The 16,183-nt window shown below is 38.1% G+C and overlaps 1 protein-coding gene across 3 annotated transcripts in view; it reads right to left on the bottom strand.

Annotated features, from left to right (window-relative positions):
• RalGPS (Ral GEF with PH domain and SH3 binding motif) overlaps window positions 1-16,183 on the bottom strand; it is a 356,648-nt gene that overhangs the window by 52,452 nt on the left and 288,013 nt on the right. For all 3 annotated transcript variants that reach the window (XM_069818974.1, XM_069818967.1, XM_069818983.1), the window contains one exon: window positions 2,610-2,732. In XM_069818974.1, the coding sequence (XP_069675075.1) occupies window positions 2,610-2,684 (75 nt within the window). In that variant the 5' untranslated portion in view covers window positions 2,685-2,732. The remainder of the gene's footprint in view (window positions 1-2,609; window positions 2,733-16,183) is intronic.

The following is a 16,183-nucleotide window of genomic DNA, read 5'->3' as shown; positions in this document are numbered from 1 at the left end:
GCGAACATATTTCTGGAATATACTATATTCACTAAGTCAGTACTGCATACGCGGCCTCGGTTCTGTGTGTAGAACGGTTGGAAGTTTACTAGTAGAGGGGGTGGGAGTGAAGTACATTCAAAAACTCAGGTACAATAAAAATTGAAGTAAAAGTAAAGTAATGTCCCTGTATTTATTTAGTATCGTTTTTCTGATGTTCTAATAATGAATAACCTGTAACACTTCTGAGGAATTTCATTTCACTGCTTTGCAGTTTTCTTGTAGCGTTTCTGTTTAAGTCCACTTCTCTCACCCATAAGACAAAAATGGAATACGGTAGCTAAAGTTTTGTAGAATTTCATCTGTATTTTTTTTTTTTGTTTTATTTTTTTGAGTGAGCGGCAAATTGTTGCAAACATTCTCTAAAATTTGTTTAGTTTGTAGTCTATATCGTCTTCATGTATGCGATATTGCAACCTAAGTAATTCAATCAATCAAACTCCTGTATCTCCTCGTGAGGAGCATAGGGCATTCACAAAGTGCCTCCATCGGACCCTATTTGTAGCAAACTTCTTCACTTCGCTCCATGTTTTCCCCTCCCTAGCAATTTCCTCCAAAACTGTTCTCTTCCATGTATTTTTTTGACCTTCCTCTTGTTCTACTATCCTGGGGGTTCCAATCCAAAGCCATTCTTTCTACTGCTCCATCTTCTTTCCTGATTGTGTGCCCTATCCAATTCCACTTTCGTCTTTTGATTTCTATTGTGATTTCTTTCTGATTTGTTATCTTCCATAGTTCTGAGTTTGTGATTATATCTGGCCATCTAATTTTTAAAATTCTTCATAAACATCTATTAACAAATGTTTGCAGTTTATTTAGTATAATTTTACTTGTTTTCCATGTCTCACAACCATATAATAAGACTGATTTCATATTACTGTTAAAGATTTTAATTTTTGTAGATCTAGATATAATATAAGATTTCCATAATGGGTAAAACTGGACAAATGCGCTATTTGCATTTTTATTCGGTACTTTACATCCTCAAGGACTCCACCATCCTTGTCAATTATACTACCCAAATATTTAAATTCTTGAACAGTATCAATGTAATTATCAACCTAAGTAATTAAAGGATGATAATTGTTCTATTACTTCACCATTAATTATAAATTTTAAATTTTAAATAATCTACTTGATTTTTAAATATAACATTAAAAGTGTAGTACAGGCTGGAATGGATATTATTTTCAGTATAACAAAATTTACCTACACCATAGTATTTCACTCTTTCACTATCTTAAAACTCTCCGAGACATTACGATGAAAATGGAGTAATAATGGAAGCAAAATAGTGTAAGAAACCTGATCCACTGAAACCTGTCCACTCCAAATTTTACAAGATCTATTAACAACTGGTATTCATAGATTTCACAAAGCATTTGACTCGGTTAAGAGATAAGTTTTATATGATATTCTTATTGAATTTGGTATTCCGAAGAAACTAGTTCGATTAATTAACATGTGTCTCAGTGAAAAGTACAGCAGAGTTCGTATAGATCAGTTTCCGTCAGATGCTTTTCCAATTCACTGTGGGCTAAAGCAAGGAGATGCACTATCACCTTTACTTTTTAACTTTGCTCTAGAGTATGCCATTAGGAAAGTTCAGGATCACAGAGAGGGCTTGGAATTGTATGGGTTACATCAGCTGCTTGTCTATGCGGATGACGTGAATATGTTAGGAGAAAATCCACAAACGATTAGGGAAAATACGGGAATTTTACTGGAAGCAAGTAAGGAGATAGGTTTGGAAGTAAATCCCGAAAAGACAAAGTATATGATTATGTCTCGTGATCAGAATATTGTAGGAAATGGAAATATAAGAATTAGAAATTTATCTTTTGAAGAGGTGGAGAAGTTCAAATATCTTTGAGCAACAGTAACAAATATAAATGATACTCGGGAGGAAATTAAACACAGAATAAATATGGGAAATGCCTGTTATTATTCGGTTGAAAAGTTTTTATCATCCAGTCTGCTGTCAAAATATCTGAAAGTTAGAATTTATAAAACAGTTATATTACCGGTTGTTCTGTATGGTTGTGAAACTTGGACTCTCACTTTGAGAGAGGAACATAGGTTAAGGGTGTTTGAGAATAAGGTTCTTAGGAAAATATTTGGGGCTAAGAGGGATGAAGTTACAGGAGAACGGAGAAAGTTACACAACACAGAACTGCACGCATTGTATTCTTCACCTGACGTAATTAGGAACATTAAATCCACACGTTTGAGATGGGCAGGGCATGTAGCACGTATGGGCGAATCCAGAAATGCATATAGAGTGTTAGTTGGAAGGCCGGAGTGAAAAAGACCTTTAGGGAGGCCGAGACGTCGATGGGAAGATAATATTAAAATGGATTTGAGGGATGTGGGATATGATGATAGAGAATGGATTAATCTTGCTCAGGATAGGGACCAATGGCGGGCTTATGTGAGGGCGGCAATGAACCTCCGGGTTCCTTAAAAGCCAGTAAGTAAGTATTAACAACTGGGCTACGACTGGTTTTCCAATTCAGTTTCCGATCTGTAGGCCTACTCTTACATTGTAATTTGATGCATCATCAACTCACCTCAGAGATTCGAAGTGTGGACAGACTGTCGCAAGAGACATCACGTGGCATCTCAGAGTATCGCATCTTGGCCATGGGCTCAGCATATCACAGTTGAAACTTCCTCCTTTCACATCATCTTCCCTGAAAGCAAGAATGAATACAAACGTCCATAACAACTTCAAGAAACACGTTGTCTGTGAGGTACGCCACAAAGATAGGACGAATATCTGTTGCTCTTATCAAGATACAAGAATACAGATAATGCATTATGAAGTATAGTTTATCAAACTCTGTGAAACAAGAATGGGACTTCCCAACATCTTAAATGCAGATATTAATATTATTCAATAACGTTTATCTGAGGTAAGAGTCAGGAAATAAACCTCTTAACACAAAATCCATAAAGTTCCGATAGAGAATGGCTGTGAAAGTTGCACCTTGTGGCTAGTCCTGATCTTCGTGATAGAATAACAAGATGTTTCTAGAGTTACGTAGAAAGTTACAGATATCTCTCGGTCTAATCAATCAATCAGTCAACCAATTCAATATCCAGGACTATCTATGTATATTTATCCACTCATCAATCTGTATCTACAATCTCTATCTATATGTATATCCATCACTCTATACAGTGTGTTTCAGAAATAAACCTACAAAATTTTCTGGAATGTTCCTCAGTAAAAAAAGTTTCAATTTTCTAACTCCAATACTTCTTGAGATATCAAATAACCATAATTTTTGATTAGGCAGTGTATTGATGCACATCATACGTATTGGACATTTGTTTACTACCTGGGATCGAACTGGCGGAACCAGAGAGCAGCTCTCCATACACTGCTTTATCACTCTGCGTTAGGTTGAATTTGCATAATATTATCTATTAAAAAAGTGGAAATCATTTGGACGATAAGAAACAAAACATCGGGAATGTCTTTCCTACAAATAACATATACACTTTTCCTTCCTTCAGTCTTTCAGAAATTGTCCAACTTTCATTATTGGGATTTTGGCTTTAACAAATTCACATAATAATAACTTGAAAAATATTTAAAATAGGGCTGTTGGGTTTTCACTAGAATATGTCTTTACTGTGTGCCTTCTACCACAATTAATTTGTCGGTCTATTCTTGAGACATCCTGTATATCTATATGTCTCTGTCTACCTACCTACATCTAAATCCATCCATCACTCTCTCTCCTCATCCACCCAACCATCACTCCATCTACCCATCCTACCATCCATTCATCCATCCATAATTTCATCTACCCACTCATCACTCTAATCTGCCTGTCTACCTACCTACCTACCTACCTACCATCTACATGACTACCTTCCTACCATCTACCTGCCTGCCTACCTACCTATCAACTACCTGCCTACCCTTGGCCAAGTCCAATAGCAAGTATGGCAACCGAGGACGACAGTAATCAGCGTAAGAAGAATAATAAAATAAAACTTGAATGTTTGTACATTTAATTATAACTTCTACTTTGTAGAAAACGAACTTCATTGGATATATTAAAAACATATAGAATCAGGAATGTGTATGTTAAGAAAAGAACTGAAAAGGAGGCAGCGTAACTTTGCTTTCAGTGACATGACCATCATTCTATTTCTTGTCGGCAGCACTAAACCCTTTCACTTCTTTATGTATACAGAAGCTATTTCTGAAGACAGAAACTGGATAGATAAACCTGAAACTCATTCTTGTTACTTCTTCCAGTTTTGTGCAATTCAGCAATCCCGTCGCATGGCTTACTGTCATAAATGAACAGAAAGTACAGCAGTTACGAAACTAAATTCTTGTAACAGCAAGGAGAAAGCAGAAAGGAGGTAATATAGAGAAGAATAGCGACAAAGAGAAGAACACGAAGGAGAGTAATATGGAGACGAAATGAGACAATGAAGACAAAGACAAGGAGGGTAATATGGAGAAAAATTGGACAAATGAGAAGAACACGAAGGAGGATAATATGGAGAAGAGAGAAGAGACAATGAGGAGAAGAGAAAAGCGAGAACAGAGGAAAATATACAGAAGAAATGAGACAATGAGAAGAAAAAGAGAATACAAAGAGGGATAATATACGTGTAAAGGAAAAATGAGAATGAGAAAAGGAAAAACTAGAAGAACAAGGCAGAGAATAATACGAGTATATGTGTAGCCAAGAAACGAGACAAGGAAAAAAAACGGAAAGGAGTGTGATATAGAGAAGAATAGAGACATGGGAAGAATACGAAGATAATAATAAGAAGAAGTGAGACAATGAGAAGAAGAAATACAGAATAGGAAGGATGGTAATATGGAGAAGAATTGGGATAATTAGAAGATAAAAAAAAACAGAGAGGGGTATATAGAGAAGAAATGAGAATGAGAAAAGAAAACAAGAACAAGTAGGATAACAGAAAGAAGAAATGGAACAATGAACAGTATAAAAGGAGGAGAAGGAGAAAGAAGAGGAAGAGTAAGGAGGAGAAAAAGAATGAGTAAAAAAGAAATAAAGTAAGAAACAAAACGCAAGAGTAGATAAAGAAAATAAAGTGAAATACTCGTATGTTAACAGGTATGAAGTGCGAGAAGAGAAAAGGCCAATAATAATCTTTATTATTTTACAGTAATGTAATTTATTCTGTACTATTCTATCTAGATTCAGTTTTATGATTGTATTCCTCTTCTTTCTGACATTACACTATTGTTTAAAGAAAAGGAAGACAATGTTCTAAAATAGCAATTTCATGTACATAATTTTATTGGGGTGCGCGGTAGTGTCGCTGCAAGCCAGAAGATCGCGGGTTCGATTTTCGATGGGGACATGGATTTTTCCATTGATCTAATCCTTCCAGCCGCACTATGGCCTGGGGTCTACTCTGCCTCTAACAGAAATGTGTACCAGGATATTTCCTTGGAGGTAAAGGTGACGAGCACATCTCTACTGTCATTAAATGCCGATTGTCTGTAAGGGTGAGAGTATTAACCCCTCGCTACCTTCTGCGCCGATTTGGCTTGAAAGGGAGTTTCTTTACCACTGACTTTATTATTATTATTATTATTATTATTATTATTATTATTATTATTATTAAAACATCTGCTACGTAATGAAACGCAATATCTGTAGCGGGTGTTAGCCAGTCATTGTTTACATGTATCCTAAAACGACATGGGCATCAGCATTCATAAAAGAAATGTCGGGCCGGAAGCGGAGCGTGTTTCCGGCGCTCGGAACATGACCGATAGATAACAGGTGGCAATGGAATTGTTCCTGGTCAAAAGCCCGAACTGTCACGCCAATTCGAACAATCACTGCTTTAACCACTTCCGAAACATTCTCCAACGCAATACAAGCCAGCTTGAAGCTATTTCCTATGACCGCCGATAGGTAGGGGCATTGTCATCTTCGCATTCAGCTATCTAAATATAGAATATACAACATGACAGCCCAAGCATTATACAAGTATGTAAACTTGTGACAATTGATAGACAATGGTATTCGATTTAAACATCTACAAAACAAGTAGAAACTATACCCTCTGCGGTGGCTGAGTGATCAGACCTTCAGCCTGTCACGCAGGCGGCCCGGGTTCGAGTCCCGGTCAGGTCTGGGATTTTTCATTTGAACAATTCATAGTGACACTTGTGGCGGACCAGGTCGCAGTTGGGATTTTTCTCGGGGTTCTCCCGTTTTTTTCCCCCATATTAGGCATTTACATCATTCCGTCACCATTTCTCCATTTCGTTATCATTTCGTAGCATTCCCCGAACGCCGGCTGGCGACGCATGGAGGGTGCTGACCTAGGGACGAGTAGGGTTTCCTGCTCGAAACCTGGACACAGAGAACCTAAGTGTGGTCAGCCGGTGTGGGTTTGGGAATGCGCCACTATAGGATTAGCGCAATAGACCTCAACAGGTCGCAGTGCTGGGCCATAGGTCCCCCACAGTCTACTATATACAGTCACGAAGCTTGAGTTGTGAGGGTGCTAGAAACAATAGACTGTGCCGGTACTATTTCGCATTGCCTGTAATGAGGCGATATTAGCGATCCTAGTGATGAGCAACTATCTATGGATGCTTATTCACTACGCATTGAGCTTCGTGACTGTATATACTAGACTGTTGTGCTCCCCTCCGTAAATGCTCTGCTTGTAGTTGCGCTATTTTTAATTTTATGAAGAAATTCTATCGCTGGCTTACTTTTAAAATCTTGTACCTGCATTTGAGGGAATTGAACAAGTAAGCAAAAAAACTTATTCCTTTTATACCCCAGCTAACAACTGTTATTTACAAAATATAGAAACATTTTCAAACTTAAAAGACGCATTTTGTATTTCGTCGGCTTCTAAAACCTTATGGGTGCTATTCATAAACATTTCGCTAGCCCGCGCTACGAGCGTGCTAAACTAGCCTCGGCTATCGGCTGGTTACAGTACTTGTACGGTGTTCATATCATGTCATATCGCTAACACTGATTTATGAATACGAAAAACGTTAGTTCGCTGATTATCCACCGGAAGCCTGCCCTAAGAATGTCTATGAATACGGCCCTATGAGTCCAATTTTTTTCCTAATGTCGAAATCTGTGCGAGCCTCAATAGAAAATCACATCTTTTATCATTAGGCTATAATTATATGAACTATTATTTTGTAAAAACTGCCTCAAATTTATGATTCCAATTGAAAAGCCCCAAGAACCCCTCAACATTTTTTTTTTCTGGAGGCGGGCGGACAGACACAGATGGGCGGGAGGTCGGACGGACAGAATGGTGAGCGAGAAGTCGAACGTATAGACTGACGAGAGGACGGAAGGACAGACTGACGGGAGGGAGGTAGGACGAACATACTGATGGGCGGGAGGGCGGACGGACGGACGGACGGACTGACTGACTGCCAAGCGTGCGGACGAACGGACTAACGGACGTGCGGATGGACTGACGGCCCTGCGGACAGACAAGCGAGAGGACCAATAGACGGAGAGATGAAGAGGAGGAGAGGGAGACGGACGAACGGATACGCCAGAAATCATTTTTCGTTATCAGGGATGTTGAAGACGCAGAATTTCTTGAACATTTCGAAATCTGTTTCTGCAGCATATTGTACATTATAATCATATCTATTTCGAAAAAAATACAGAAGGAAAGAGTAAATATTAAATGACAACTATCTTCGTTATGAAGAAAAACAAAAGTGGTATAAATCCCAGTCCTTATTGCAATCCTAATTTCTGATATTTTTAGACTGGACAACCCTTGTGTACATATCCCTCGAGTTCATACGCAATTTCTATTTCTAGAATGCTCTGGTCCAATTAAATTCGAATAGAAAGTCATTCCTTCCATGTAATGCGTTTTAAGTGGGTGCCAGAACAGAGCTGAGGGATTAATGGCATAGGATGACGTGTGTACTGCCAGCGGAGGTGATGCATGTGTATTTGCGTATCGGCCACTTATCCAACAACTTTATTCGCCAAATGCCAACCACTTAGGCCTACATGGAAGATTCCATACGTCTATCTTATTACAGATTTGACATTCCCAGTTTACACTAATATCACATTTCACATTGTAAAAAGGGAAAAGTTGGAAGTGTTGCTTTGTAACCTTATTCGTTTTGTGATATAAAACTTTTATTTGAAAAACTTTTTTTATGAAAGTCATATATAGAGATAAAATCAATGTCTTGAAGTTGACTCACATTTTCCTACATATGTATTTTAAGCGCTTCACAACAGTTTTCTGTTCAGTGTCATGTGACATTTTTATATCAATTTCATTAAATTCAATTTCCAAGATATACGCCCTTACTATTGTGTACTTCAATAAAAAGATGTGATCCCATAAGATATGACTTCAAATGTAAACCTTACTCAATATCATCACTCATTTCTTCACATACAAGGTGAATCAGGAGGAATAGTAAATATTTTAGGAGAGGAGGGTGCTAGTATCGATTACATAAATAAAAAAGTTCATATAAACATGTGTTCAAATTCCAATGGGTATGGAGATACAACAGTTTGAACGTTACGTACAAGTCTTACAAGTGGTAAGAAAGAAAGACAACTTAAAGAATACATTTATTGTTTATTTACAAGTTATCAATAATTTCAACAGTTCAATGAACTTTTATGCTCTGTTGACAACAGTAAATGAGGCCAGCACTATTCATAATGCGAGGGACCAAATCGTCTCTTATGTTTACTTTGATTTTAAACACTTTGCCTTTCATCCATCCCTACAGGCAAAAATTGACAGAGTAAGATTTGGGGAACTTGGTGGACAATGCACGTGACCGCCGCAGCCGATCCATCGTTCTGGGAATGTGAGATTTAGATAATGTATCACCTGACGGCTAAAATGTACAGGGGCTCCGTCAGGCTGGAAGAACATGTTCATCCTTCTAGTCAAGGGAATTACAAACGGATGTTTCTCTACACCCATTATGAACGTGTTGCTCTCAGACCATCTGAGAAGAACGAAATGTTGCTACTATTCCTTTGCATGTAGTCAATAGTATGTAATCATTTGTCTTTCCTTCATACCATCTGTAAGGCTTGTTACCTCCACCTCCATTGAATATTAAATGTTATGTTTTATTTAACGACGCTCGCACCTGCACAGGTTATATCAGCGTCGCTGGATTTGCCGGAATTTCGTCTCGCAGGAGTTCTTTTGCATGCCAGTATATCTACTGACATAAGCCTGTCGCATTTAAGCACACTTAAATGCCATCGACCTGGCCAGGGATCGAACCCACAACCTTAGGCATAGAAGGCCAGCGCTATACCAACTCGCCAACCAGGTCGACCCCCCATTGAAAATTGGACACATGTTTGTATGAACATTTTTACTCAGAATAGTATTCATACTATCATTCCTTAAAAGATGAACTATATCTCCTGAATCATCCTATATGTAATACTTTGTAACATTACATCACTATTACGAAAATCTGTACTAAAATTGTAAAACAGATAAGTTTCTTAGGTGTTTACTTGCTTGTAATACAATTAAGCACTTGTCAATAAATCAAGAGCACTGTGAAAGTAAACTGTTCAATAAGTATTTAATGAAATATCCTTCTTGAACTCAAAACTTACTTCGCAACTTTCTATAAAAGCACATAAGCCTTGTACTGTATTTATCACTTCATTTAAGCAAAAAAATCTACTATATAAAGTTTATTTTTCAGTCGTATAACTTATATTTTTACTTTGATTACATTGATGCAACATATTTCGCATGTATCAAAGTGATACAATACATGTAAAATATGTTTCGTGTTAATGTAATCAAAACAAGTAGTAGCCTATGATGAGAACTACGGCATCTTACCAAGGTAACACCGAACTACGAGAGAGGCCATTTTTGTCTCTAGAAATTCACCAGAAATGCTGATCACGCAAAATAAAAATAAAGCACATTACGAATTCAGATGAAAGAATAGCGTTTCCTTCATGATGACATGACCTTCGCGATTGTTATTTTTAAATTTATGACAATAATAAAGCGTGTGTGTTACTTCCGGATATAGATACATTTCATAAACTGTGGCAGGGAAACCGTATCTAGCCTACATTGTATAGCCACAAAGATGGTATAAACTAAAAAGACGCGCAATAGACTATTTTATTTTTACGTTGAACTAGTACCTATTGTCGTATGTGAATTTTTTTAGTTTTTGCACGGTATGTGGCACATTTTATGTAGTAGTCGCAGTAGTGTTGGTGGTCGTGGCGGTAGTAGAAGTACTAGTGGTACTAATAGTAGTGGTAGTAGTAGTAATAGTAGTGGTAGTAGTAATAATATTAGTAGTAGTGTATACTAGTAGTGATGGTAGCAATGATAGAAATAATAGTAGTAGTAGTAGTAGTAGTAGTAGTAGTAGCAGCAGCAGTAGTAGTAGCGGTGGTAGTAATAGCATTAGTAGTAGTAGTAGCAGTGGTAGTAGCAACAGCAGTAGTTTTAGCTGGTTATTTAACGACGCTATATCAAATACAAGGTTATTTAGCGTCGATGGGACTGGTGATAGTGAGATGGCACTTGATGTTGAACCATGTACCTATTGTCGTGTGTGGACATTATACGTAGTAGTGGTAGTCGCAGTAGTGTTGATGGTCGTGGTGGTAGTAGAAGTACTAGTGGTAGTAATAGTGGCGGTAGTAGTGTATACTAGTAGTGATGATAGCAATGATAATAGCAGTAGCACTAGTAGTAGTAGTAGTAGTAGTAGTAGTAGTAGTAATAGCAGCAGTAGTAATAGTAGCAACAGCAGTAGTTTTCAGTTATTTAACGACGCTATTTCAACTACAAGGTTATTTAGCGTCGATGGGACTGGTGATAGTGAGATGGCATTTAGCGAGATGAGGCCGAAATTCGTCATAGATTACCTGACATTTGCCTTACGGTACGGGAAAATCTCGGAAAAAACCCAACCAGGTAATCGGTCCAACCGGGAATCGAACCCGGATCGGCAGCGAAGCGCCTCAGCCGACTGAGCTACGCCGCTGGCTAGTAGTATTAGTAGTAGTAGTGGTAGTAGTAGTAGTTGTTGCAGTGGTAGTGGTATCCCTATCATAGGCTACAAAGGCTCCAAGGCTAGCGAAAAGTTAAGGCTCCGATAATCTTTTCTTCCAATCGATATTAGTAGCAGTAGGGATGTCGGTCCGACGTGCTTGCCGGGTAGGCCTACTTATTTATTATAGGCAAAGTAAACCAGAAGACCACAGTATGACCAAAAGGATTAGATCAATGGAAAAACATCTATGTCCCCATGGGAATCGAACTCGTAAACCATTGGCTTGCAGCACAACGCTTTAACTGCGACGCTAAAGCGTCTCAGTAGTAGTAGTAGTAGTAGTAGTAGTAGTAGTAGTAGTAGTAGTAGTAGTAGTAGTAGTAGTTTATTATTTGAAGACCTTTCCAACTACAAAGATTACTGAGAGTCGAAATTCGACATAAGCAAGAAACGGCCAACAAGTTTCGTATGAAGCCCTCTATCAGAGATAAGATTCTTCTACGTGCCACATGCCATAAATATGTGACACGACTTTACTTCCCTGCCGAGGAAGAAATGCTAAGTTTTTATCGCTCTTTACAGCCCATAGTCCTTGGTCGGGTTTGGATCCAAGAACCTGAGACCCAACGGCCACCATGGCAACCGCTAGAGTCGAGGTTGACTCCAATAATACATGTCCTGATAATGGTCTTCATTTCATTTCAATTGTGTCTATTCTTATCAGCTGAAGTGACGTGAATTCCCATTTTCAATACTATAATTTGAAACGGGTGCATACCATATGCGCCACAGTTGGGATTTTAATCCTCAAATGTGCATTAGTAAACAATAGAGCTGCCTCGCGCGACTAGAGCAATATTACTACAGCTAGAATATCCAAGTGCGCCACGGATACTTTTTGGACTTCATTTCTACAAGTTGAAGATGCTGATGATGACTACTTCACATATTTCTTGATGGTTAGTACATCTGAAGGAGACAGAATAGATTTCTTTTGTGATTACATGTTCGAGAACTATATTTCTCCAGAAACCAAGTCCCCCCCCCCTCCCCAGAATGCGAGCAGATGTACACTGTAAAGAGGTGAAAATAAACTATATTATCCTTTCATTCGAAGTTCAGTTTTTCCTTTTATCATAACCATCCCAATATATTTCTCATCATTGATACCCTATTAAATTCCAAATCTTAACATTATAAAAATAGGAAGCAGTTATCAGCATGTATCAATGGGAAGAATTCGTGAAGCCTGCGAGCCAACGTCTAGATTGAGTCTGCAGATTTAATTTAATAATGTCTTGTCAGACCACAGAGGCTTTTGATGGACCGAGCAGGAAACGAAAATGAACAGAAATGTATTTCCAAGGAACCTAGAATGTAAACGAACGCTATAGCCTTAAGCAGCGTTTCTCAAACTATGGTCCGAGGACCACTTGTGGTCCTCGAAGTCTGCCCTTGTGGTCCTTCAAAAAAGACATAAGAAAAAATAAAATTCGAACGAATTGCGTATCACACTGTAGCTTAAAATCTCAGAGTTTGAAAATGACACATGGCAATCAAATTTCACTTTTTCTCCCAGTACAGACGTTTTATGAAATTTATTACCCTACCCGTCTATCGACTTCCCATTCTACTCTCAGCAACAAAAGAGGGATTTAAAGCTCTATATACGTGGTGTTTCTCGACATCTTTTCCCTGCACATCTGGCGCCGCGCATGTAACCCAGCCAGGGACCACCCGAATTCATAACAGAGGACCAAAGTACCAAATCTTAATTCAATTTTAAAATATATGTATACTGGTATTAAAATAGGCTACGAAAATAACAAATTTGCTTTCGAAGGGAACAAGAGTAAGGTGGTCCGCGGAACTGTTCTGACTTTAAAAAGTGGTTCTCCACTTCACAAAGGTTTGAGAAACGCTGGCCTTAAGGATTTGATTTAGGATAAAGTCCCTGAAGCAATGTAGCGTCAAGTACTTACTTGCTGGCTTTTAAGGAACCCGAAGGTTCATTGCCGCCCTCACATATGCTCGCCATTGGTCCCTATCCTCAGCAAGATCAATCCAGTCTCTATCATGATATCCCACCTCCCTCAAATCCATTTTAATATCTTCCCATCTACGTCTCGGTCTCCCCAAATATCTTTTTCCCCTCCGGCCTCCCAGCTAACACTCTATAGCGTCAAGTAGAAGAGAAAATATGCGAAAAGGCTTTGGGATGTTCCTCGACGGCATGTAGAACTGTTAGTGTCCATCTATGAATACTGTGACATACGTTTAAATTCAGACTTATTTTCCTTTATGTTCACGTCTTGAACTAAAGGAAAGAACAGGAAGATATTTCCCCTCTCTTGTAAAAGCTTTTCCCTGATCTGTAGGTTACATTTCTCCTTCAATTCAATCCTGCATTCTGCACGCTTACACTCAGTCGAAAGCAGTGCTCACGATTAATATTTTTACTTACAGTAGAACCTCTATTATCCGTGGTAATGAAGGGGGTGAACTGAACGGTTAATCGAAAAAATCGGATAATCCATATCCTAAAATATTTTCGTAAATTAAGTGGATAGTATTTTAATTTCCTCCGTGCTCTTGTGTTTAACACGCTAAGTAGTGAATCGGCATTTCTCTCATTTGAGTCTGGTTGTCAACGACTGGTTTTTAAGGGGCAAGGAAATTCCTTGTAATGGATGCTAGTGGAAAGATAGGAATAGTACAGATCTCGTGTTGTAGATATACGTAACTTATACATTTTATTGTTGATGTTTAGGTCTATTAATTCTCGCAGAATTGTAACATCAATCTCGTATTCTGATGTGAGATGAGCCACAGTTTTTCTTTCCCCAAACAACTCAATTATTTGTACTTTTTCCGGTCCTTAGCACAACACGTTTTGTTTCGGCACTCATGGAATATATTTTATATACAGTAGAAATTGTACAGTACGGACAGAAGTTGTACTCGAATAGAAGACCATGCTGTGTAAGTGTCAAGGCTTGTAATAACACTCTCTAGAATAAAAATACGTACTGGTACTAATATATCGTACAATAGTACTACTTCATATGTTTTTGTAGCAAAAAAAAAAAAAAAAAAGGAGAGCTAGAAAGACAGTCGGATAATCCATCAATCGGTTAATAGGGTGACGGATAATCGGGGTTTTACTGTACTTACATTAATTTATAATTTATTATAACTTTAAAGTTACACAAAGATCCGATATCTCGGTAGTTCAAACACGTAAATCAAGTTACTGTTGCGAACTAAGCTTTGCAATCCTCCAAGAGTCAAAACAGGCCTGGGAAACTAAGCATTTATATACACTTTTACACTTTTCCTCAACTTCGGTATTTCTTACGTCGAAAGTAACAAGATTTGCACCTTAATATAATGAGCCACACTCTTATATTTTGTCATGCATTTTAATGGTGTAAAAACGCGAGGCATTACATCTGACTTAGTTTCACAAGTTTAACTTTGTTCCACTGTGAAGAGCCGGATCTCGGCGGGAAGCCTAAAGAGGGGGATTCCCTTCGCGACCGCAACAGGAAAAAATTCTCTTCACATTCTTCAATGGTGCTACAGTATGTGGGGGAATGCTGTGTATAGCATACGAGTGCTGAACAAAGTCGATCGTGCAGAAACAGGGAGCATTAAAACTAGACGAGAAAGTTATTTAAACAAAGTAGTCGAATTCGTCGTGAAGTACACGCAAAGCACCTGTAACAACAGCGACATTCTCACCTGATCATGTAGTGAAAGGAAGTTGTTCACATGTCCGTCTATAAAATTATGGTGGTAATGAAATCCCCCATTAAGTACGTTGAGACTACAAGTAATTCAATAGTACATTATGCAACAAGCCTATAATGGTAGTAATTAAGACGCAAGCATGTTTATGAAACGAGCGCAAGCGAGTTTCATAATTTTCATACGAGCGTCTTAATTACCATTATAGGCAAGTTTCATACACTTTTTATGCTCGACAGTATTTCTAACTTGAAATTATTCATAAGTATTCATATTATTCTTATCTGACTGGGAAGCGGAAGTGACCTTGTGCAATATCTCGTAAATTGTGAGATGTGCGCAGACGCGAAAGTATTGATTTTTTTCCAAGGAACAAATGTCATTGACCTTGATATAATCTAGAGAGTAAAATGAACATTAATCTTGATATTGAAATTGATTTAGACATTGAAAAACGAGATGACAAATTGAATTTATGTGAATATTATTTACAATTAACGCTAATTATTATAGTAACAGAACATAACCTTCTGCGACAGTATTGGATTTCCAGCCTCCGTGACGTTTCGCTAGTTGTCTTTCGATTGCATATCCGAGAATAATCGATACTTGCGCTTTCATATTGCTTTCTGATTGGTGGAAAACCTGAACTTTAATGAATAGGTGTACTTTAATGAGGTCCATTAAAGGGCTGCTACCAGGTGTATAATTACTACATTTCGGCATGGTCGAGCATAAAAACAGTTAAAATAAACTTCCGTTGACCTAACACAATTCGTTCGTTTTCATACAGATCTGAGTTGGATTAGAATAGGCATGCACATGCGATTTGTAATCGCGCGATCATAAGTACTTCGGTACATCGCAATAACGAATATCTTATTCAAACTTTTTTATTTTTTTTTATTTGTACAATCGAAATTATTTTCTTTAAATCTAGGCCTACATCCTTCAGTTGACCTCCATTTGCAATGCACTGCTTAAGTAGCTTCTGAAAACTTGTCATGACACGCACAACAATGTGTTCAATTTCATGCCGAATCTTGCCCCTTAACTCATGAATTTCGTTTAATGTATGGACGAATACCCTCTGTTTCAAATACCCCTAAAACAAAACTGGAGCTGACGAATCGAATGAACGCGAAAGAATCACCTGATCGGAAGATGATGCGTCCGGGGAAGAACCTCTGCAAAGTGTGCACACTGCGATGAGTCCGTTTTGAACTGATCCATCTTTGCGCCAATGACTTACCCATTCATTTACTGTTGTGTGCAAAGGAACTGATCTCTGCTATTTTGGTCATCGAATTATCTTCGAAAATCGCACTAAACTTG

The sequence above is a fragment of the Periplaneta americana genome, chromosome 1, assembly GCF_040183065.1.
Source record: "Periplaneta americana isolate PAMFEO1 chromosome 1, P.americana_PAMFEO1_priV1, whole genome shotgun sequence".
NCBI classification, from domain to species: domain Eukaryota; kingdom Metazoa; phylum Arthropoda; class Insecta; order Blattodea; family Blattidae; genus Periplaneta; species Periplaneta americana.
This window is presented reverse-complemented; position numbering and strand designations above follow the sequence as displayed.